At 43.5% G+C, this 25867-nt stretch overlaps 1 protein-coding gene across 1 annotated transcript in view; it reads right to left on the reverse strand.

Moving 5' to 3' along the window:
- Positions 1 to 7790: 7790 nt before the first annotated feature.
- arhgap35a (Rho GTPase activating protein 35a) overlaps positions 7791 to 25867 on the reverse strand; it is a 58190-nt gene continuing 40113 nt past the window's right edge. Inside the window, exons 3-7 of the mRNA XM_029446147.1 lie at positions 22260 to 22401; positions 16163 to 16240; positions 14825 to 14956; positions 13204 to 13309; positions 7791 to 11963 (exon numbers count right to left, since the gene is read on the reverse strand). Coding sequence (XP_029302007.1) covers positions 11468 to 11963; positions 13204 to 13309; positions 14825 to 14956; positions 16163 to 16240; positions 22260 to 22401 — 954 coding nt within the window. The 3' untranslated portion in view covers positions 7791 to 11467. The remainder of the gene's footprint in view (positions 11964 to 13203; positions 13310 to 14824; positions 14957 to 16162; positions 16241 to 22259; positions 22402 to 25867) is intronic.

Consider the following 25867-nt stretch of genomic DNA (forward strand, 5'->3'; position numbering starts at 1 on the left):
GGCGCTAGATAAAAGGTCAGGTGATCACCAAAGTCATTACAATTTATCCTGGAAGGTACATGAATGTCTGAATCAAATATAATGGCAATCCGTCAAATAATAGCCGAGACATTTCCCTCAAAACCACAAATGCCAAACTCGTGGTGGAGCTAGAAGAAAGTCAGAGGATCGACAAAATATTCGTCATCTGGCCACGATGACTGTCTGGTGAAGATTTTGTGAATTCATCCAATAGTTGTTGACATAATTCAGTCTGGATCAAAGATGAGAACAGACCAACTGACCGACTCACAGACTGTTACAGAATACTTTCAGTCACCAATGTCTTCATTTTGAGGCTGTTTGTGATGTTGTTGTTGTATAAAGTTATACTGAGTATACATTGTTTATCCCATGTGTTTTATAGCACACTGTCTATGTCCACCTTATTTATATTGAAGAGGGTAGATAGGATTACCTAATAAACTACTCTAAATTCACTTTATCTGGACGGTTTTGCATCCAAAAAAAGAAATCCCAGTATAAGCTGCTGGCAGTCTCACAGACATGTACTAACTATGATGAGGGGTCGCAGGTTACTGCCTATTTCATTATAAGGATGTATAAACCAAATCCACTGTTAAAGTGTGTGCTCCAAAGCATCTGAATTTGTATGGCTAATTATGAATTGTTAATTGAAAAAGCTCATATCTTTATGTTTGAATTTATTTTAATGATAGTGTGTGTGAGTGAATGCGTGCATGTGCGTGTGAATGTGCATGCGTGTGTGTTTTGATTGACAGCTGCCACTGACCTGTGCCAGTCAGAGTGCCATACTGCGGGGCGGTGAGGTCGATCGCTACGGAGACGACCTTCGCCCTCATCTGCATCCTGCCTTCATTAGCAGAGCCAGGCAAGGAGAATAACAACCCAATAAATTAATAAAGAGAAAAAGAGGGGAGAGAAGGAGAGAAGGAGAGAAGGAGGACAAGGAGGGAGGGAGCGGACAAGAGGAGAGCAGGCAGAGCAAGGGTAAAAACGGGAAGAGAGAGTGAGGGAAGGAAGGAAGCAGGTGTGAGGAAAAGGGCAGGGAAGGAGAGGTATGAGAGGAAAGAGCGACGCACTGAAGTGTAGAGGGGTGGGAGAGAGGAGAAGCTGCAAAAATAGTGTGTGCGTGTGTGTGAAGGCTAAGGGTGTGCGGTCAGCTCAGGTAGAAAAAGAGCTAATGAATGATAGGTATAGAGAGACTGAGGGAGATGGGCAGAGAGAGTAAAAAGTACATAAGTATTGAATTCATCCCTAGCTATAAAATCTAAACGCCGATAAAAGATGCATCCGCAGTATATTATGACAACACCGAACCAACAAGTCAACCAAATCTGTAAATTTACCCAAGAAGGACTGAAAACAGATTTTGCCAAAACTATCTCTGGGGCTGATTTAGAAATGTGGCTCTGAGCCCTGTTTAAACAGAGTATTGATACATTACCATCTGTACTGGCTCTAAAATGCCAGTATTGACTGAAATGCTCTAACTGGTCCACAGAGCAGCATTTTAACGGGGCCAAATGTTCCAGACCCCGCCTCCCCCCCCCCCCCCCCCCTCGTTTTTATGATTGGGTTTACCACATAGTAAAAGTGTTGATAAAGTATTAAGTTTAATCATCCACTATTGTACCAGATACATAGCATTGCTGGTGTTGTTCACGAGGAGACAGAGATAGAGGAACATACCTCTCCAGTACCTCAGTAAAACACACACAGCAAAGTCCATGGGAAGCTTGCCACGTAAATAAATTATGAACAAGTATGTTACGCTGGATAGACTGTTGGTTGGGAGCTTTCCCAGGAGGACTCTAGTAATGATGCTTTCTCATCTTCCAGCACAATTGTGTAGCATACACTAACTTCCATTACTCCATCTTCATCGGCATGATGGATGAACATACAGCCCATCCTTATGCCAGGAGAAGTGTGTTTTAGATTTCTCAGAGAGTTTTCAACAATGAGCTGTATCTTTCAAACTCATCTAGTGTTTTGCACAGAAGAGAGCAATGCAATGGCAAAGAGATCCAGGCCAGTTTTTCTGACTGCAACTTGTGTTAGAGAAAGACTGAATGGATAGCCGAGATCAGTTTGAGAGATGTTCATCGAGCCGATCACAGACAAGTCTAAACAGATTGGGAGCGGCAACAACATCAGGAGCGACGTGCAGCCTGCCATAAGCACCCAATAACGCATGTCACATCAAAAAGACCCATCTGTTGACAAGACACAGGTAATGTGCCTGACCCTATTTTCTCTGTCTCTCTAACTGAGAAGTGCTGGCTGTTCAGGGTCGAGGCGAGGGGTGTGAGCGCCGGGGAGTGAGGCTTGCTGTGCTAGGGAGGAAATTCTCAGGGCGATCGATGCGGAGGATTAGGGCCGGCTTTGGGGCTCAGAGGCCTGGATCTGAGCAGTGTTCTCAGTGGGGCCCCTGGGAGAGCTAGAGAGGAAAGCTAAAGGAGAGAGTAGAGGAGGGCCAGGGGAGAGAGGAGAGAGAGGCTAACCTGGAACTGTCAGGAGGCTGAGAGAGGGTTGGCCAGGCTGGGAATAGAAGAGCGGTCATGGTCCCAGTTGACATTTTGAATGGTGCTGAGACTCTGCCACCCACTCAGATAAACACACACTGGACAGTCTGATTGGATAAGCTGCAGAGCAAAGAGGAGATTTAATGTAACAAGGGAGAGACAAACAAACTGATAAACACAGATGAAGTTGGTTATTTTGCCTCCTTACTCATCTTTTAATTGTCTTCAGGCCAAATCGGTAGTTGTGTTCTAACTTGATGAGTGCAGCGCACAACAAAAGGCTCCCTCTGTCTGTGTGTCTGCCTCTGATGCTCATGATTGGTCAGCCCGTTCGCCAGCTCGCCACTCTCCCCCGGGTACAGACGGTTGGATCCATGATTCATTTTGCAATGAGGAAAAAAGGAGAGAGCGAATGTGAGAGAAGAAACAGCCAAGACCACTGGGAAATTATACGGTGGAGCGGCGTGGTGGATCTGGAATTAAACGGCATAATTAATCAAGCAAAAAAACAAGCACGTTGCTCATACATTTATTATTTGCATTTTTTCCACTTCAGAAGATGTAATCAGCAGATATACGTTGGGGCCCCTGGTTCATGTGGCGGGGACCTGGAGGCCGAGCACCCATTTCGACTACTGACCCTAAAAGCGTAAAGTGGGATCAGTTCTGCTCAAGGCTTTATTTTTTTTCCCACTGACTATCATCTCCACACAATGCCCTCTGCCTCCAAAGTAATCTCTAGCAACAAGCAGAACAAGTCCCACAGAATCATGTTGTTGTCTGCCTGTCCTTTAAATTAGGGTGTCTGCAAAATTGGGTTCACAACTCGGGGCTCTCTGTGGAGTTGTTCTGCATTATGCAGTGTGTGCACTTGACCCGGTGAAGAAGAACTAGCCACTTTTAGAAAGCCAGCGTGGAAATATTACAGCAATATGATCACATAGCAGTAAGGGGCTGACAAAACCATGTAATCTCCTCACAAAACAACTTTAAAATAAGTAAATCACCATTGCATACACGATTACAAAGGTCACATTAGGTTGCATGCCAATTAGCAGCACTTGCCAAACCCCTGCACACTACTGTATGTCCATCATACTGAACCCTTATGAGATTCAGTTTTTCTGATTTTGGCAAATACTTGTGATGATTTTCAAGACTGGTCCACGCTACATAACTTAGCATAACGATGCACGTGCAAGGTGGGCACAGATCATTTGACTTATTCGAAACTTTTTTAGCCGTCTCACGTTGCTTTGAAAACTAATTTACCAAAGTTGTGATTGCCAGGTCTGTTTTGTATTGTAGCTGACGAATGCTGCGGATTGACATGCATCCTAATACAGCCTGATTATTGTGGGAGTTTTAAAGATAAAGCTTCGATATTTTCTCTTTGCTATTCTTTCCTAGATCCCAAAGTTGTAACCTCAGTTTTTGCAACTTTAAACCCCTTTAACTCCCCCAGCAGCCATCGTCACATGTTGCAGATGTCTTTGAGCTACATTATGAAAAGTTCAACCAGAGCGTTAGGTTCTCCTCTCAGATTGATTTTTTGGTGCGTTGTGTCATCATACCTTGTCGATCATCTCATGACCCCTCGGATTGATCTTGTGTCAGGTGGTCCTATCTCCCAGGTTTTGAACAATTGACCTTAAGGACAAGGAGTTTACATTCATTTATATTTACATGAAGTGGAAACACTGCACATAGAGTATATTACATGCATGCACACGACTTATAGGCTATAGCTTTCTAAATTTGATTTATTATTAGTTATTTGTATAGTTTTTTGTTTTTTTTGTCTGTAATTTTCCTTATTTGATCTCATATTATAATATGGAATGGTAAAAATGCTACAAAGCACAACATCAACATATATTACCCAGCAATTAATAGTAATAATATCTACATTAGTAGTGGTGGTAGTGAGAACATAACAGGTTGTTGTTATTGTAGGGATATTGATGTGTTTTTCCCCAGGATACAGAGCATTGCTGAATTTGCACGTAGAATATAGGCCTACTGTATTTTTTTATCATGCACTTCATCTTTCACCTAGATCTCCTGTGCCTCCGCAACATGTATCTAACCCTCATTATTCCCATTATGCATAAATACATCCGCCAAACAGTTTGAAGCGTATCACTTTCTGGCAGGTCAATACGGTTTGTTCCTGGAGCGCCGTCATCAATCGAGCCATCAATATGGAAATACCACTGTGACCCAGACATTAATCAATGGGCTCCTCGGGGAGGGCAGGGGCACCTAAAATCATCAATGAGACGGATCGGCTCGCAGTCAGGCTCGGACAGTCCGTATTGATAAGAGCATTTCCACCTGTAGCGGCCGGGGCGGGGAGACATGCAGGCCGCATCTGAATTCAATACCCGCCGCCGCAGCTGCGAGCTCGAAGCCCAGAAAGACACGGTTGAGCGGAGATACGTGCCTCGACTCATCATAAGATGAGTCTCTTTTTCTCCATATAGGCTATGTCCCCTTCCTCCTCCTCCTCCTCCTCTCCGTCTACCTCAGAACTTTTTTTTTTTTTTTTTTGGTCATGCCTCGCACTAAAGAAGCACATCACGCCTCTAATACAGAGCAACAATGACTTCAAATTAAGTTCTTTGTCTTTATTCCGCGGCTTACTTTGCCGAGCACCCCTCCTCCTCCTCTCCCCACACAATCTCTGGAGTTTAGTCAAACCTATTTCCTCCTCCAACTTAAAACTGTGAGAGGGGAAGTGGAGCTCGACATCAATGAGAAAAGTCTTCAGATGCTCGTCTCACGCATTCATCTCACTGTGAGCGCGGGATTAAAGCGTCGTCTCACTGTTGACATTCAAACCTTGACCCAATCAATTAGGTCCATGCTCTGCGTTTGCCTCCTTTACCCGGATACAGCAGAGCGATGGTTGATGGGTAGTGTGGGACAAGTCAGCCTCCTAGCGGCGTGTTTGTGTACGCACAAGGAAAAGCATTTTATTAAAGAAATACAAAGATCCTTACGATTTAGTTGAATGGGTTAACGAGCACAATGGCGCTGTATCCACTCGTTTTACTTTGAAAATTCCTCTTATATCAGTGAGTAGTCCTGACAATCCTGAATGATTTCATCCCCCACATTGGCCAGTAAAGCAATGTTGCCGATCCCCATATTTGACTTCCAATCAAATCCCACAGCACTCTCTCCCTCATGACACTTCTTAAAGGTTAGAGTTCAAGGGTCGTGTGTCCTGTGTGCACACGGGCCTGCCCTTTTCATTCCCAATCAGCCGCTTCTCTATTTTTTTTCTTCCTGTGCCAGAATGGAAAGATGCACCACAAAGGTCATGGACATGGATTTCCTTTGGTTTGACTCAATGAAAAGGTCAGATGAGGGCACCATGAAATGGCAGTGAGGCCTTCACATCGCCCTCACAGGGACCCGAGTCCTTGCATCACCCTGAAAATGGCACAGGCGGAGCCCTTCTCGGGCCGCTCTCGCAAAAACCAGAAGTGTCCCGTGGGTCGGTGTGACCTCGTCTTGTCCCCCATGTGGCTGCAGTGGCCCTTCAACAGTGTGCAGAGAAAGCAGAGCAACACACTGTGGTACAAAGATTATCACATGCTGTGTTACAACCTAACTTTTTAGAACATTTAGAAATGAATGTATGCACGTCTTCCTATGACTTCCGTTTCTGTTTAATATACTTTACAGGACACAGTGTTACACAAAATGATAGAGTAAGACAACAGACAAAAGATTATGGAATTTGCTCACTTTCTTTAATACAGTGTATTAGTAAGTGTGTGTTAAAGGGTTTGTCTCTGTAATAGTACGTCAGAGATGCTGTGTTTTGCTCCTCCACCCAAAAGCTACATCAAGGGCGGCTGTATCTCTGTTGGTAGAGCAGAGTGGCCATTAATCGTAAGGTTTGTAAGGATCACACTTTCCTCCCGTCCACATGTCAAAGTGACCTTGAGTAAAACACACCGACCCAGACTGCTCCCACTTCAGACAAAAAGAACATGTTCAAAATGAATGCTGTGTATCTTAAAGGCTGACTTAGTTTAGCAAGGAGTTTAGTTGAATATATGATGATAAACCTGCTTGTAGGTGCTTCGTGTTTGCTGCATTTTCTAAATTAGTTTGTCAAACTAATTGGTTTGCAAAATCCAAATCATGCATGTAATATTTAATCTGTATTTTTACAACAAACTAAGTTTAAACTGTTTTGTGTAATTCTACTTTTCAGGTTGCAGGTTGATAAATAGGGTAGTAATAATAATAATATATTATATAGATATTTATTAGATTTTTTATCAGAAATACCCTCTAATTGTTATAACAATTACAACTATTGTTATAATACATTCATTTTAACTTCCAAGCCTTAAAACTTTTTTTTTAAAAAGGAAATAAAGGAAAAACTCACACTTTGGTAAAACGGGTCACAACCAGTAGACAACTCTTTCTGGTGTCACAAACCAAAAAGGTTGGGAACCACAGGTGTCGACCATTACCTGCCCTGACTGCACACTTCTGATTTAAAAAATGTAAGTGTTTCCTCAAAGGAAACGTGATCAGAGCGGTTGATGAATAGCAATTCACAAGTTATTTCTTAAGGTTGTAAACTATGGGTCTTCAAAAGGGGGTCGGTGACCCCTAGGGGTCCTCAGAGTTACTACATACGTTGGATCATTTGAATTTATTTTTATTTATATTAATAGGTCTGAAAATACAATAACATGAATTCAACACAACCAGCTAGCTAACCTGTGCAAGCAGCTCCCCATAAGTGAACTAGTTAGCTATGGATACATATTATCTTAATAGCATAGTATTGTATCAATGTATTTTTATACATGAGACTTTAGGCCGGCCCTAATGTTATTGTAGGCCCAGTTTAATATGCAACTGAATTTTACACATACAGTGCGTAGTAGGGGGGGGGGGGGGGGGGGGGGGTCTTTGCTCAGTTTCTCTTTCAGCTAAGGGGTCCTTGGCCTGAAAAATGTTGATGACACAGGTGTCAAATAGCAATTTGACAACAATAAAACAAAACTTAACTCAAAGTTCACTTACTGGCTTTTCCAGAGCTTTGTTGGGCTTCATTTAGAAGTTGATTAAGACATTATTACACTAAGTAACAGACCGTGTCCCGGGACATTCACGTTTCTCCACACACTTGATCACGATTTCCTCACCTGTTCCATGTGTCAGTAATCACTCCGGTGTAACAAAAGAGACAAGAAGCACAAGTTTTACAAGATTTGATTTATTAACTATGATACAGATCACATAAGGCCTTGCTGTATACACCATTCCCATTGAGACAAATTACCATACTCAGCAAATAATGACAGTTTTTTTTGTTTGATGTTATCTTTTCACTTTACAGTACTTCATTTATTTATTTTTTATTATTTTCTTTCCCCCCCATTATTTCTTAATATTTTTTTTTTTTATCATCTCTTAAATAGCGAGAGTGGTGGAGCCCTCTTCCTTGGTTGGGAAGAAATCATGCACTATACTGGGCTGGTCTCTCAATCGTTCACAAAGAAATTGTTAAAAAAATGCTTTGTATTTTTTAATTATTAAAATAAAACATAAAAAGAAACTTTTTTTTTCTATCACCACTGACTAAAGGGCAAAGTGTTAGACCCCCTAACATACCAATAAACAACCATTTGAATATAGTTTTGCTTGTTTCTCATTTTAACTTAACAGACATCTGTCACCATTGTTGCAAAAAAAACAAGAAAAAGGAAAAAGAAAAGCAATGCAGCCACATATCGCTGAACCAAAGTCACATTTTTATTTCAATTGTTCTTCTAAACTGTCACTTTGCTTCCCATCTCTCCCTCGACCCTTTTTTCCACAGTCTTTGGCTGCCTCACAGTCAGTTCAGTATTAACACATTGATATACACAGGGAACGCCACTGGCCGGCGTTCACACACAAGTACCAGTGGTCACCCCCCTTCCTCCCTCCGTCTCCCAAATAATGATCCCATTCACCCGTTCGCTGTCTGTCTTCCCTCCCTCTCCCTCTCCCCAATCTCTCCCCCATCTCTCACACTTTCTCTGAGGATCAGTGTGTGTAATCTGGACGAGCTAACAGGGTTACACAGTGGGGTAATGACCGCAAGGAGAACTGCATTCCTCTCCTTCACGTTTATTTGGATCACGCTGGTGTCTGGCCGTCTGCCAAGCACAGCTTGCTAGCATGTTAGCTCAAACCCACCCACCCAAACACACACTCTTAATTCCTCTATCCTCTAATCCCACACACACACACACACACACACACACACACACACACACACACACACACACAAAAACACCCACACTCTAGGTAAATAGGTAGTGTAGACTTATAAAAGCTCCTTAAAGAGTTCAGTGATTGGTTAAAAGGTTGTTTTTCTTCTTCTTTTGGGCAGAGAGGACAGTCTGGGGAGACATGCAGAGATGTAATTCAGTGTCAAACAGAATAAGTGACCTTGGTGAGCATCTGCTTAACATTAACACGCATAAATTGACATGCGCACACTTTCGAGCTCACACACACACACACACACACACACACTTCAAAAGCTGCATCGATCGGGGCTCAGCAATTCTCCTCGAGCCCCATCTCACTGGTTTCTACGGTAACAGCAGGCTGGGTCGAGGAATTCTGTGATGCTCCGTTCCAGTCATGCAGACGGATGAATGGACTGTCTGTTCTGTCTGCTCCGTCTCTCCCAGACCCAACTGTCTCTCTTGGACTAGAAATGACTAGGGGATGTGGTGGCATAACAGTGACAGCGGGGGGAGTCTGGTCTAGTGGTTACACTTTTGCAAATTATATTTCGAGGCCCCAGAGAAACAGGTTTGAGTCTCCTTTGCGGAGGCATAATGCTGTGTCCTAAGAGAACAGCGTGCTGGGACATGGAGCAGTGGTTACCAATTATTTCCAACGATAAAAAGCCTCATCTCACACCTGTCAAAGCTTGAGCATCGCTTCCAGCTCTTACTTTCTGGCCCGTAATGCTACATTGTGCCTCAATCTCCTAAATCTTTATTTCCTTCCACTCAAATATAGCGACTGGGAAGTGGCATGCACTCCTTTACAAAGGGCAGAGTGCTGTGGTGAAGTGGAAACTAACAACAAAGCCAGAGAGGCAATTTTATTCACTACATGTCTAGTCAACTGCAATGTACAAGTAGCTACAGAGCATGAATCTATATCTCAATTGATTTGTACCAGATTTAAAACTGCTGTGTTCTTTTATTTACACTCTTAGACTAAATGAGCTCAAAAGTTAATCTTACTGACAAACAGTGATGAAAATCTTAACAATTGCACCTATAAGAGAATCTGACACAACAGTAGAAAATGGTGCTACGCCCATGCAGTGGTGGTAGAGACGTTATGGCTGCAATCCCCACTTCTTCCTCTAGATGTCAGTGGTGTGCTCCCAGAGAGAGGGAGTAGGGTGGACTGACAATAAAGTGAACGTGGCTGTCATGTCATGGCAGCTGCAATTTAAAATGTGCCTTCAAAGTGCTCAGAAAAGTGCTTTTTGAACAAGGTCCTTATTGTGGAAACTGCAGCACCGACTCGCTTGTAAAACCACCACTGCGTGAAAGAAGCAACATGACAGGTGAAGGTCCAACACTGGAATTATTCCCACTATCTGCCTAATATAGGGAAATTCAGGTAAAACAAAGAGGCATGGATACATGCGCACACAGACAGACAGTCACACAGACACTTACAAGGCCACTCATTGAGCTGTAGGCTCTGTGTTTCCCAATATTTAGTCAAATGAAGGACAGAAATAAAAAACTTGGTGGGAATGTGAATGGAGAATTAGACCAATCAAAGTATCCACTTTTTAAGCCGTTTTCTTCATGTGTTAACAAAGACTGGGTATGAGGTTGAAGTTCAAACTAAGAGAGAGAGAAAGCAGGAGAATGGGAGGATCCTTCCCACAATGCAAAGAGTGTGAGAGTTCCCATAATCCTTTGCTACAATTTACCGTCTAGTAGATCCGGTCGGTTGAGTATTTTCTTGTATTTGGCATACTGCCTCAACTTAAACTGATTTTGTGCAAGTGTGTGTGTGGCCGTATGAGGGGTTGATAGATAGGAATGTGTGCGTGTGTGTGTTGTGGAGGACCGAACATCCTGTCGGGTGAGTAGTAACACGTGTTTCTCGCTTATGTCATCTGTACAGTGGCGAAATAAACAAACATGTGTTCAGGTCTCGCTCTCTGCTCTACTTTGTTCCAGCCACAGACTCCCAGGTAGGTACAGTAGGTGTGTCGGATTTCAAAAACATGCAGCGACCACCTAAATTCCCAGCACAGTTAGAGGCTAAGGGATTGAGGAGACGGGTTGTCGGAGGCACACTGGCCACTGGGTGTGTGTATCAAGTGTGTGTGGTGAAGCAATCCCAACATAAAGTTCACATTCCCCTTTTCACTTTACTCCCCGAGTCCCTCCCTGAGTCCCTTTAACAGTTATTGGCAACATCTCACTCACTAGTGTGTTTTTGTGTAGGTTCTCTATAAGGCAAGGAGGGCAGGTCTCGATGAAGGGAGACTGAGAGACAAAGGGATAAAGTGGCGAGGGAGGGAGAAAGATCATACTGCCAGTTCAGAGGCTCTTCAGTGTTCCCCTTTTCTGCCTTGTGTGTATGTCCATTTTTCTAAAAGCAACAGAGGCTCAAACGCCCCCTTCTTCTCCCAAACATGTAGTTTTCTCCCTGTACATACTGCATCTCATTCAATATTTCCCCAACTTCTCTTTCTACCTCCTGCTCTCGTTTCAATTTATCTTCTTCAATTCCTTGCCAAACTTCAAAATCTCTTATTCTAAACCCTTAAATCTCTCTGAATCTCGTTATCCGTCCTCTTCGTTTCCCCCCCCCTCTTTCCCTTGATCCCTGGTTCACAGCGTGTGTTGTTCCGTAGGGGGGTGATGGGGGTGCAGGGAGGGCGGCAGCAGGGCTGGGATCGGGGACTGGGGAGTAGCAGGTGGGGAGTGGGGTGGGGATTGATGTGAATGTTGATGGTGAAGGTGGTGGTGGTGGTGGTGGTGGTGGTGGATAGGAGGGCCGTAGTGTGGAATGACAGGAGGGGTGGCTGGGAGGACGTAGGGAGTCGGGGACGGAGTCGGCGAGGATGAGTAGCCTCCAGCCATGCAGGAGTAGGCCGAGGTTCCTCCGGAGAGCGTAGAGGTGGGAGAGCCAGGGAGGACCTCGGACAGCGGCTGATTGTAGAAGAAGTACGCGCACTGGTGGATGAAGCTCTCGATGATTGTCTGGTAGGTGCGGGTGGCAGTCAGGGCGTCCATGGTGGTGAAGTCTGGTCTCATCAGTGTGGGCCAGAAACAGATGGACAGGTTCTCACTGGTCATTAGATTCGACTTGTTGTTCTGGCTCACTCTGCACAACACAAAGAAACAAAAACATTTAATTAATAGGCCACAAATTACCACCTCATTTCTACCAGCTGCAAATGAGCTGCTGCTGATCAAAAGCCGATGGTGTCCTCTGAATCTCCCGATCACATGAGCCAAATCATTACAAAGTGTTTTGCTGATAAAAATGGCATAACATGGGCAATCAAAACAGCAGGGGGCTCTTTTTTTCTGAGAGCAACTCCGGTGTATACTGTGTGGGAGCGTAGCTAACTGATATTTTCACTATTGATTAATGCCAATCATTTCCGCCAATCCTTAGGTGATGTCACCAAATGTCTTGTTTTGTCCAGCTAACAGCCCAAACCCAAAGATGATGTAAGAATCCTCACATTAAATCAATTGGAGCCATACAATGGTCATATGAAATTTGATTAATCTCCAGATTTATTTCCTGGCAATCCGACTTATCGATTAATCATTGCGGCTCTCATATTTTGAATTTTAAAATAATTTAACAAGAGGAGTCTACAGCCACGCTAACTGCTCTGATGCTGTAAGCTCATGCTAGCATGCTCACAATGTTAGCATGCTGATGTTTTGGTGTAATGTTTACCATGTTCATCAACTTAGTTTAGAGTGTGAGCATGCTAACAGTTGCTAATTGGCACTAAACACAAAGCACAGCTGAGGCTGACGGGAATGTTTTCAGTTTTCATAAGTACTAAATATATAAATATTCTGAATGAATTTTAGATGAAAGAAGCATCTACTTGTGACCCATCATTAAAAGGTTACAGTGTAGAGTTGTGAGCAGTTAAAACAAAAAGTTATAATTTTTAGATAGTATTATTTGAAGAAGGTAAAAGTATATTTTATTTGATTATTTTGAGAGAGAAAAACTGTTGAAAAGAAAGCCTCATGTTGTGACATTTTGTGGCATGTCTCCCCTTGTTCTTTTAATCATCTTGTGACCCCCTCAGATTTGTCTTGGGACCTCTTGGAGGGTCCTGACCCACAGGTTTGGAACCACTGCTCTACACTAAAGATCCCATTTTTGGAGAGTACTTGTCATCCACATACAAATAGAAGTTTTAAAAGAAACACTGCATTAACACAGATCATGACTCAACCTGAGTAACTCAACCTTTATTCTGTCAGTGTGCTAGTTTCGGTGATGTCACCACTAGGTCACTCGACTGTGTGACCGGCGGTGTCGTCAGCACGGCTGTCAGAGACCGACTCTGACCCCGTCACTCACTTACTTGTTCAAGTGGCTGGTGACATATTTGAAGACCTCGTAATTCTCCTTGGGGAAGCGGCGCAGAATGTCCTTCATCGTCTGGAAGCGCTGCTCCCTATCGGGGATCTCTGAATGGTTGAAGAGAGAGAGGGAGAGAAAGAGAGAGAGAGGAGAGAGAGAGAGGTTAGAGGAGGGACGAAAGTGGCTGAAAGAAAAGCTGTCAGGGAATATTTGGAAAAGATGTCAGGGGAGTGAGAGTTAAGATGAGGAGGAATGGGTTGGGTGGAGAGTACAATGGAGAAGGGGAGAGTTTGAAGAGCATAGTGAAAGCAATTGGATTCAGCTCTCAAATCCGTGCAGGACACAGTGATTTCATCCTACAACAGTACGAGTTTCACACATCCCAGTCACGAAAAAGACACGCATGATTCAAAAAGGACTCCAAACTAGAGTTTCAAAAAACACACCAGACAAAGACCACACACATTCCAGAGGAGAAAAATACACCCATCACAATGTCCTACAGATTACAGCTACTCACGCACGCACAAACACACACATACACTGGGTGTGTTAAGCCTGATGGCAGCGAGGAGTGAGTCAGAAAAGGCTGACGTCACCGGCTAACACAGTCCATCCTGTGTGTATGCGAGCGAGGCACAGAGCAGCATGTGGGAAAAGCAGATGATTTCCAATCAAGAGAATTTGAGTTTGTATTCCCACAATGAGGTCAGTGTGGATCAAAAACAGATTTCAGGCATAATGACTTAACACAGCCTCAGTTCCTCCTGCCGTACATCAATCATTGGTAATCAAAACATAACTTCCTACACATTATTTAAAGTAACGTCACCATGACAATATGCACTCCAATCCACCCGCCCAGCTTTTTCTGTATCCCTCTTTTTCTCCACCTCTCAGTCAGACAGTAGAAAGCTTAAATTCTCAACATGCCGATCACAATTAGCTATTTTCAACCGAATGAAGGCATTCTCGTCTCTAAACTCCACATCACTTTTCAGTCTCTCTCTTTTTTCCTCTATTGTGGCAGAGACTGCAGGAGCTTTATCAGGTCTCTGTCACGGCTGAAGAGTCTCACCGGGGCCGTTAAAAACACACACACACACACACACACACACGCAGAGCTTGGTGAGTGACAGCAGCCTTGCGGCCTAGGGGTAAATCTCTCTGGCACGATGCAAGACTAAGCTATGCCTTAAATCTCCATTGCGACAGATTACAGGACACAAAGAGAAAAGAGAGGCTGTAGAGAGCGCAGGAGCACCCTTGTTTATCTAACATATGACTGTTTTCTCATGACTTCATCCACACCCTGTTATCCACAGTGCTCCTGCCTCCCTCCATCATGTGCAATCATACCCACAGCCTCCTTCCCGAAGCCTTAAATATTCTCCCCTCCATCTCTTTCTTCCTCCATTCCCCTTTCCCTCACCTAGTGGCAAATCCAATTCTCCCCATGGATGGATTTGTATTGCAAGAGTTTTGCTTGTTAGGTTAAAGTAAAGTTGCAAAGAAAGGAAAAGGATTTAAGGCAAAATCCAATACACTTAGTGTTTTAGTGCAGCACTCTACCCCACATCCCCGTGCCCCGTGTCCCCTCACACCGGAGCCCCAGGACTTACTGAAGGCATCCACCAGATCTCCCTGCATGCTGTAGGGCACCAGAGGCTCGGGTAGCTCAGAGAAGAAGGCCTTCATGGCTCCGGCTACTGTGTTCATGGTGAAGTCTTTCTCCACCAGGTCCAGGTTGTGGTCTGGGGGAAAACAATGGAAATGCAAAGAAGAAATTAGTTTTATAAAGTAATAATAGTGTCATATAACTGAAAGAAATCAATAAACAGTAGTGTTTTATGGAAATAATTGACTTATTTTTAGTCTGGAGTCTGTAAAGTCTGGAGAGAGCGAGAGCGAGAGAAAGAGAAAGAGAAAGAGAAAGAGAAAGAGAAAGAGAAAGAGAAAGAGAGAGAGATAGAGAGAGACAGACAGACAGACAGAGAGAGAGAGAGCGACAGAGAGAGAGCGAGAGAGACATAAAGACAGAGAGAGAGAGCGAGAGAGAGAGAGCGAGAGACATAAAGACAGAGAGAGAGAGCGAGAGAGAGAGCGAGAGACATAAAGACAGAGACAGAGAGCGAGAGAGAGAGAGAGCATGTGAGCACAGACCTAATTGAAAAAAATATTATTTTCTGATAGCTTTTTACTTTACAAAAGGTAGTACGTGTAGACAGGCCAGAAAGAAAAGTAATACAGATACGGTTAGTGAGTTCTTGAACAGTCCGAGGAGAGCTCCCATTTTGAGAGTTCCAAAGTGCGGTGCTTCTGATGCTACTTCCTCCTGTAATGATTTATCTGAATCTTCAGCGCACTGCTGAAGTGCCATCTTCAATATGGCTACAAGACACCTACGCTGCAGTTTCTCCTGTTCTGTAATTGTGTTGTCCAATTGGCCGGAGGCTCAGAATGATTCAACGCAGGGCTTCAACTCTGATTACCAGTGTTGGATTTAACCTCAACCAGGCGCACACACACACACACACACACACACAGACACACACACACACACCTTGCCCTGCTATCTATCTCGGCAGGGACATGCTTCATTAACCAAACCAATCTGGAGGTAATTAACTGCCCACAGCAGATGGACACACGCATGGAGACACACATTGACAGCACTTCTACATACGTGTGAACATACGTACGCACGCACGCACGCACGCACGCAGGAGCAGGTAGAAGATTGAGGAGGCAGGTCTGAAGTCTAAAAGGAAGCGAAGGCCAATTCTGTAGAATTAATGCTCCCTGGTTAATTAAGGGGATCCAGGCGTGTTATAGGTAGAAGAAGACATACACATCTTTGTGTCCTTTTCTTCACACCCAGCTTGTTCGAGTACAGCTGAAGCAAGAAAAGAAACGTGTACACTTGTACGTGCGAGTACTGTGAGCGGAAAGTAACGTACCTTGGTCAAATTGCCGCTGCATGCTCTCCATCTCTGCCTTGTTCCCGCTGACCCTGTAGATGCCCTCTGTTGTCAACCCTAGTGGAGAGAGAGAAAGAGAAATTTTATTAGCACAGTGTTATTTTCATGTGTTTAATTTGTATCAAGTATTTATAGCAGCTGCTCAATCACCACCAAGAACTGCGTATAGATGCACTCTAAAGGGCTGAAAAAGCAGAGCTACTGCAGGCTGCTGTAAAGGCCTCTGCCATCTAAACACACTATTAGCACTATTTATTAAACCCATAAAGCACTCCTGCAGGTCTTCTAAGAGCCCACTGGTGCACTGTGACAAGCCGAGGCTACCTTAGTAACCACACACTTTAAAATGACTTGAGGGACTGCAGATGCCATGTGCTTTTCCTCACACACCTAACTTCATTCTGCGGAGGATAATAACTCTTCTCTACTTCTTTAGACACTTAACAGTCCAATTGCGTCCATCTATATTAAAAAAGGGCCACACTGAGGTTTTATAGAGGAAAAGTAGCTCAAATGTGCAAGTTCAAGCTCTTGTCGTCTATTTTACTATTTCATTTCTATTTAGATGTGCAAAATAAACTCACAGATAAGAAAACTACATTAGGAGGATTATACACAACTTTATCTAATAGTTCAAACAACATAAACAATTTTAGTGACCGCAAAAAAGAACGCTGCAGCACATTAAAAGATGCATAGAAAAAGGTGACTTAGCAATAGCTCCCCATTCATCACTATAACAAGACAAAAGAGCGGGAATATAAGAGTTTTCTATCTTTCATTCACTTCTGCCTGTTTCTCTCGCCTTGAATATGTATTTTTCCAGAATTTTAATGGCTCACAGCAGGTGCAGTCGAGTGCAATATGATTGAAGCAGCCAATTAAATACTTATTAAGGAGGCCTGTTGGAATTTATTATCTTCTTACAGCAATAATTCATCCAATTATAATCTAATAATCTAATATAGCCGACAGTTTCAGAGTTTTAACAACCAACAAAAATCTCCCGCATTGATTTTTCAAAACTCGGGGAGGACTTTTTAATTCAATCACTGATCCTTTTATTGAGCAGACAACCACTGACAAAGTAATCTTATATCTTCTCACATGCTGTATCATTTTCATTTTACAGGAAGAAAAAGCACAATGACAGTTTCAAAATTGTCCGCCTTCGGAATATTTCAAGTTCAGCAGCAGAAAGCACTCGTACAAAACATCTTTGACAGTCCAGCACCAGTTCTTATTTTGCATAACCTATCACATATATTAGCCTTAATAAGTACTCCCTGAATCCAATAGTGATGGAATTTGCAGTAGGCTCAGTAAATATAATCTTTAGACTTGTATTCCTTTGACGAGTACATGGATGTATTGCGAAAATACAAGTCAACCAAGTCAAAGCAGGACAGCGAAAGGCACACGGATAACTGGTGCGAGTGAAAGTTTCACTCAAATTTTCATTCATTAATATATTTTTTTTTTACAATTTACATTCACCGGCCACCTTTATTAGGAATACCCATTTACCTGTTCTATAATGCAAATATCTGATCAGCCAATCACGTGGCAGCAACTCAAAGCATCAGAACTGGGAGGAAAGGTGATTTAAGTGACTTGGAACATGGCATGGTTGTTGGTGCCCAACTGGTTTCTTGAACATGACAATGAGGTCACATTACTCATACGGCCTCCACAGTCACCACTTGGGATGTGGAGAAATGGGAGATTCGCATCATGGATGCACAGCCAACAAATCTGCAGCCACTGCGTGATGCCGATACAGAGGGCAGATATGGACCAGAATGTCGGGATAACGTTTACAGCACGTTGTTGAATCTATGACACAAAGAATTAAGGCCGTTCTGAAGGCATGAAGAGGCCAACCCGGTACTAGATCTGGCTAATGATCTGGCCGGTGATGAGGTAAGATTCCATCCTTCCATACTCAAAATTCTCTTTTCGTTCTCACATTGGTGGAGATTCAGGGAGACAAAGAGCAAATCCAGAGGGAGTGAATGAGATAGGGAGTGGCAGAAAAAGAAGGCGAGATAGAGAGAGGCAGGGAGGAAATGGGAGAGCTCTCAGTCAAGGCATACAGCATCGATCTCCTCCTTCTACCAATCAATTATCCACAAAAGCTTTTCTAGCCAGACACTAGGAAAACAGGAATGGGAAGAGCGATAGGGAGAGGGGAGTAGTGTAGCAGTGGTGGGGAGAGAGCGGGAGAGATAGGGGGCAAAAGCACCCAAGTAAGAGAAAGATAGTGGGGGAAGTGTGAGGGCGCATAGGAGTGAGGGTCAGGACTGATGAAAGGGAGAATGAGAAAAAGATACAGGGCTTAAGATAAGGAGGGATATATAAAGAGATGTGTTTGAAACAACAAAAACACATCAAAGATGGAGGAGAATGAAAATAATGGAAGCGGAGCCGCTAAGCACGGGGAGGGTGGGGGGAGTGAGCGGAGAAAGACGGCAAATGGAAGAGTTTTAAAACAAGGTGAGCTCTCCTAAAACAGACAACAGCATCCTCTTCCTCTGGGGTCGAACAGAGCACTAGCGCTTCCTGGGGTCAAAGTAAATATGAACACTTCCTGTGGCAAACTGATGGTTTCTTTCTGCATCCTCTAACAATGTCTTCTTTAGTCCTGTTAGAAAATGGAACTTAAACTATTAACTTTCCATTCTTTTAAGCTGTTATTAATCCATACAGTGCATAAGACTTTTCTCGAGACTATATCGTTAGTAGAAACCTAAAAAAACAAAACCATCCATGATGACTTCACAGCTTCCAACATCATCAAGTGGGCAAAAAAGCGATAAATGTCCCTGCAGTTAGCGGCTGTGCTCCTGCAGCATGTTACTGCCTGACAACACTCCAGCTGAGGCCACATCAGCCCAGACGGCAGCGGCCGATTTCATAGTTCACCCTGAAAACAGCCGCTGTCGCTGGGTGCTGCCCTTTACGTCGCTATGGGAGGCACCCACGGCCGGCAGAAATGCCTGCACACGCTAACACACACACTCATCACCCCTGGCACCCGTCAGCAGAACAAACTGCGGCTACCGCGGCGAGAGAAAGCCAGAGCTGAGGAGAGATAACAGCAGTCACAATGGATTGATTTTATAAAGCTGCTTCTCTACAAACTCTGAATGCATGAAAATAACACAAAGTCCCACCGCTACAAAAGGGGGACAAAAGGAGTGAAGCTAGGAAGCGCAATTAAGAGGAGCAACAAAGAATAAGATGTTTCAATAGAAATACAGAAAACAAGTTTTTCTTCAGTGCCTTGTGTGTATTGCCAAAATATGCGGTTGTTGAATCCATAAATACAGTTTTCTGACGAGTGAATTAACAATTTGACTTTGTTCGAGGGTAAGAGAATATGTTTTTTTATCACATAGACCAAGGTTCAGCATATACGAACACAGGACTGTAAGAGGATTATCAATGACATTTAAAACGGACTAGTGCAGTGCCCGTTTGCATGGCCTGCGGTATTGCCGTTTGCCGCCTTCTCGAGAATTGCTCATCCAAACAACGTCACACTCGACACTGCACTTCCTTGGGTCCTCTGCAATACAACCACTAAGTGTGAAGTCGATTGGATGAACAGTTATCGAGCTACTTCTTCAGATACTTTTTCGCTTTAGTGGAATAAAGGCAGGAACGCTGGGTTTGACTTGGGAGTAGTTTGAGAAAAGAGGCAAAGAGGAAGGATGTAGGTTAAAGCTGCAGGTCCAGGCTCAGCGTCTCAACATCACTAATTATCAACTCACACTATAATGACAAACGTTGTAAGGTAATTTCCCTCGAGTGCCATTATACCCACAGATTGTAGACGCAGATACGGGAAAAGAAAAGTCTGACTTACAGCAACTACAATCGAAACTAAACGGCACATTGTAACTCATTTCCCCTCGCGGCCGCAGTTCTCCTCTGTGTGGGTGTGCCATTCTATGCTGCATGCGTTAGTATGGAAACCAACATTGGTTCTGACTGAGATGTGTGAGATCTCCTCACACATGCACACACGCATAAATAACACGGGAGTAAGCTGAACACACACAAAAAGAGCTGAGCCCAAACATTTTTCCAATTTCCTACCTTTGATATTGATCGGACAGAGGGAGCTATGGGGCAGAACATTACCTGGCAATCCCCAGGCGAAAACACAACCGGACACACACACACACACACACACACACACACACACACACACACACACACACACACACACACACACACACACACACGAGGAAGGAGAGAACGTATAAAGGAGGGCGAGCAGAGTAAGAGGGGATAGGAGGAGCAACAAATGCAGTGAATTGAGAGAGGTGACGATAAGACAGGGAGCAATAGAAATATGGGTTAGGATGAAAAGATGAAAAATCAAATCTGACAAGTGAAGGTACTCGTGGAGACAGGAGGGAGAAGGATGACTGGATCAGGAGAAAGCAGCCGAGAAACAAGGGCACAGGAGGAGAGGAGGAAACGGAGGATTAGGCAAAATACTAAAGGGAGCGAGTCAGGGTAAGAGGTGGAAAACATCCTCACGTATGCACACACACACACCAGTGTGTACATGAACGCATATTCAACCAGTTTGTTCTCCTTCATCCAGAACTAAGTGCTGTGACTGCTCCAGTTAACACCTGAACAGGGGGAGGTGAAATCTAACGTGATGCCTTGTTATCTAGAGCTTTGCCCCTATACTCCCACACAGAGGAAGGCGGTGGATGTTTTGTAAGGCCGCAGTAATCCACAAATACAGAGTCTTTAATCAGGGCAGAGATTACAGTGGAATGCAGTGGCAAGTCAGTAAACGACAGCAATGCAACACATGCAGCTCACTTTATGGAAGGTCGTTAAAGACAATTGTAAGCAAGGAAAGTGCACACTTTTATTAAACATTACTTTAAGACAAACATTAAAATTCAAGTATCAGGATAGTCACTACCACCAACGTCATGGTCCTTTTTTGTGTGTTCATTTGGGCGAGTTTACATTCTACAGTTTAAAACATTGTTGGGCTGATTCCAGTGTTTTTTAGATCCAATTATTTTTGGAACCAGATTAAATAAATGAATGAATAAAGAATTCAGTATTACTCCATCACATCTTTGTTTCTGGCTGCATGCAGAGAGAGCTTTGAAACAGCATTCAGGCCTTTATGTTGAAAATGAAAATAGTTTTATTTTATGAGTCTTGCAGAAAATACAATTAAACGGCTAACTAAATAATAACAAATGGAGACCGACTCGTGACTTCAGTATCTAAAATCCTGTTCACGTCCCAGAGAGACAAATATCGACACGTACTCCTCGACCCTGAACTAAGTCGTCTCTGCCACCAGCTGTTACACTAAACCAGACAGGGGCACCAGCACTGCCTGACAGGGGGTTTGGCAACTGGGTAAGAGGGTAGTAAGGTTATGAGAGGCTATCCAACCACATCTGGTGCTCCCAGTACTCCCAGGGAGGAGAGGAGAGGAGGTACTGGGGTGTGTGGATGAAACCTGATAAACACAATAATGCACAGACTCTAATCCACACTAATCTCAAGGCTCATTGATGGGTATGATGCTCTGATGGCTAAAGTTTTATAAATAAAGTTAGCACAAGATAATGTAACTGTAACCACTGGAAACAGAAGCCAGCATGATATTTCTGATGCTTTTGATTTAACCAGTTGCCACAGAAACAATATATATGTAATAAGATCTCATCATACCTCATTTTGCTTTACTTTTATGAGACAACTATTTAGGTTATCAAAAAGCAAGTTAACACCCCAATCGGGTTCGTCCCTGGACCTGCTCACCTATAAAGCCCACAGCTCAGCAAAGCATTACTATTTAGACACAAAGGCTGCGTGTGATTTAAGGAGGACAACAGAATCACACTCTTAGCGATGAAGACTACAGTATGTAACGATCCCACAGGGTTAGGGTATAGGGTATAGAAATAAAAGAGAGCATACGCAGAGGCATATTTGATCCTTTTGAAACAACAGCTTGTTCTGTGTTAGGCATTAGGCATCTATACTCCTTATTACGTCAAATTAAACAGATTCTTACCTGTTGTATCAATGAAACGGATGCACTTCTCAATGAAGACTGGGATTGGCCTCTCAGGAGTGACCACGGTGGCCAGCGGCAAGCCAAAGTAGTTGCTCTCGATGGGTTTTGAGATGGAATGCCTGGGTTTGGCTCGTGGTTTCTGGAAGAAGAAAAAAAACAAGAGGAAAGAGCAGATTGGTGAAGGTTGAAGTCTGAGTTTCCCTCTCTCTCTCTCTCTCTCTCTCTCTCTCTCTACTGCACTGCAGCTCTCAGATAATCAAACTCTCGTATTCATTGTTTAATTACTTTCTAACTCCTGTTATTCTCCTGTTAAGAGACCTCTAATGCACTCCTGCAACATTCTCTGCCTGCCTCCGTACGGCTGAGGCATCGGCAGTAATTGTACTGCGGTTTAATGGTGTTCAGTGGGAATGTTTTGAAGGCCCCTGAGGCCTGGATCTCTAGTAAGTCTGTCAGCCCCCTGAGGCTCTGCCCTGGCAGGCTGGGTGGTGAGGCAGGGATGCATGGTTGGCTGCGCACACAGACTGTGGGAGCCGTGCAAGCCTGACAGACAGACACAGGAAAGGAGCCGAGGAGGGCTCATTAGAGAGAAGGAGCCCGGCGTGCCCTCTGCTCCAGATACTGGCCTCACTGCACTCCACCAAACATTCTCGATAGCGCATGTATACACACTCACTCACAGTGGTGCTCAAGGAAACAAGCAGGGAAACACTAATTAAGACAGAACAGATCAACACAGGCTCACCTGGACTTTTTCTACACCACCTTTTGTTTGAACATTTAATTTATTTATTGTTGTTAAGCTACATTATCTTTCAGCCGGCTTGCATCATGCCTCTATCTAAAAGAGCCTGACCGACACATCTGCAGACTAATATCGTTGGCCCATCCGTGGTTATTACCTATGTACATGTTTAATGTGTTTTTTAATGGTTCAAAATAACTTATATTTGTATGTTTAATGTCCAAAATGTACTGTTATATTTACTGTTATGGTTAGCTGTCATAATAAATGTAATTGTTTAACAAAATAAATAAAAAATATTGGTCAGTATATTGTTATATTCACCAATATTTTTTATTTATTTTGTTAAACAATTGAATTTATTATCCATTATCATCCAGGTTCTTCTATCAAGGGTCGTTTTCTATGATGAACTGTAGAAAAAGGGCACCGTCGCTACTTTCCCCAGCCAACTGGGTGCTTCGGGGAAATAAAATGTCAAATAACACGGACTGGCTTACTAGAAAAGTCTGCACTTTCAACAAGGCCCCTGAGATGCTGGATGAAGGCTCTGTACTGAAACACATCTAGGTTAAATAACTGCAGACTTTCCCAGCAAATCAGTAACTGTGCCCAGTTATTTTTCCATTATGAGCCCTACAGGAGCCGATTCTTAACTAGAATTCCTTCACTTATCACTCCGAGCTAACTCCCCTGCTGCCCTGCCCGACTCCTCTGTCATGCTCCCTTTCTCAAAGTACAGACATCTTTATGATTGTGGCTATTAGCCGAACATCTGCGCATATACATGTGAAGAGTGTATTCACACGTGCACAAAACACCCACATGAGGCTTTAGTTGAATAACACAGCAGATGTGACGCTACAAGACAACAGCCTCTGTGGTGTTCGAGAGTTGTACTGTCATCACTCACTGCCAGCTTGGTTTTTAGCTCCAACGTAGCAGCTCATCATTTATTTGTGTCCCATCAACCTGACTGTTGTATATCTGTGTCCTAGCTCAGTTTAGCAGCCCCCCCCCCTCTCTCAATGTCTCATCCCCCTGCAGTTTTGCCTTCTGGCCACTCTTTTTTGTTGCTGACTGAGACGGGATATGTTGCCAGCGCTGAGAAGACAAAACAGATCTCTACCACAAAAGACAAACAAAACATCCTTAATAATAACATACAGACACCATGGTGAGCGTTTACATACACAGTGCGCTGTAGGATGCTGAAACACAAAACCGCAATACAAAATAAAAGATCAGTTCTATCATAACTCTTATTTCTCTCCAGCTCATTTAATTTTCTTTCTATGGTTGTGTTTTCTCCTTTTCTTTGATCGTCTCCCTCGCTCTTATTTCTTGTATGAGGACACTAGACTGGAACTAGGTGACTGAGGAATTTGAAGCATTTCTCTTGCTGGCTAGATGGTTTGAAAAAAGCTGCAGGAGAGAGGGGGGAAATGTTTCCGGCCTCTCGCTGAGGGAGGGCAGGACAGAGACACAGTTGGTCATTGCCTGAGGTAAAGGGGGTTTTAAAACAGGCTCAGAGTCTAGTTTCAATTATTTGTTCCTGTCCGTCATGACTCATAGTGGCTAGGGCTCTGACCGGGAAAGTGTTTACACTGCATAAACCCAAACCTTCACCCGAAAACCAACTGAAAATCTGACTTGTTAACCCTGACAATCCTCTAACAGGAACTGGTTCAACACCAACCCCGAGTCACTGCTACAACAAGTCTCCCTGACCAAATAACTCAATAACATGACAGTTATCCTGAGGGGATTTCAGGCTGCAGCAGATTGAAAATGGACTCATCTTTGAGACAGCTGCTTAGAAAACAGGTGATGGAACTTGATCACTTTGTTACAACCACAATTAAGCCATAATGGCCTTTAATGCAGATATCCAGATCCCAGACTTGCCGTAGGGCACACATCAGAGGCACTAATTAGAGTAATGGTGATCTAATTTCTGCTGGCTTCAATTTTCTTGGGGAATTGTTTTGAAACGAGTCTAATAATGTGTCACGTGATACTTTATTGATCCCACTTGCCCCCCTCAAAAGGGCAGGGTAGGGTAGGGTAAAAGTCAGAGCTAGAGCTTGTATACTTGCTAACATAGGGTTTACACTGGTTTATCCAATTCATTGATAGTCTGTCCTTGCACACTTTTTCACAAGGACAAATGGCATTGAGTACACAGTGTCAGTTAGTGCATAAAGGAAAGCACTTGGTTCAGGGAGCTATGCGAATAGACAGGCTTCACGCAGGTACTTGGACATCACAGCTGAGTGTGTGAAAACATTAATCATCCCCCTTCTGTTCCACCCTACAGACAGCCATGGTAATTATCACAGACGCACAACATATGCAGCTGTAACTCCTATTCAGCTGACACTTCTGTACCACACCATGTGTGCGAATGAACAACATACCAGGCTGATAAGCCTAACAGAGTAAGGTCAAAACTATCGTCACAATATGTGTTGGAGACAATTACAGAAACGAACAGCAGAGGGGTAGACTGAGGCTGAGGGTAGAGAGAGATCAGGTGAACATAATGTGGAGAGAGAGAGAGAGAAGAGTATGACAGGAATGTGAGAAGCAGAAAGTAAGCAAGAAGAGAAGACAATCATTGTCAATACGAGAGAAAGAAAGGAAGGAAGCAAAGCAAGCCAAGCCGACAGGGAAGAATTTGGAGTGACCAGCCTTGGCACATACTTCAGCGTTGTACCTCAACAGTGAACAGTAAACAACACTGCCTTCACTAGATGACGCCGATGTCAAACAGTAGATCACCAATGGCAATTTCACTGCAACTAAGTTGTAAACGATGCTTAATCATACTACGAGCGGGGCTGGTTTTGTAAATTAT

Source organism: Cottoperca gobio, chromosome 13, assembly GCF_900634415.1.
Source record: "Cottoperca gobio chromosome 13, fCotGob3.1, whole genome shotgun sequence".
In the NCBI taxonomy this organism is placed as follows: Eukaryota; Metazoa; Chordata; class Actinopteri; order Perciformes; family Bovichtidae; genus Cottoperca; species Cottoperca gobio.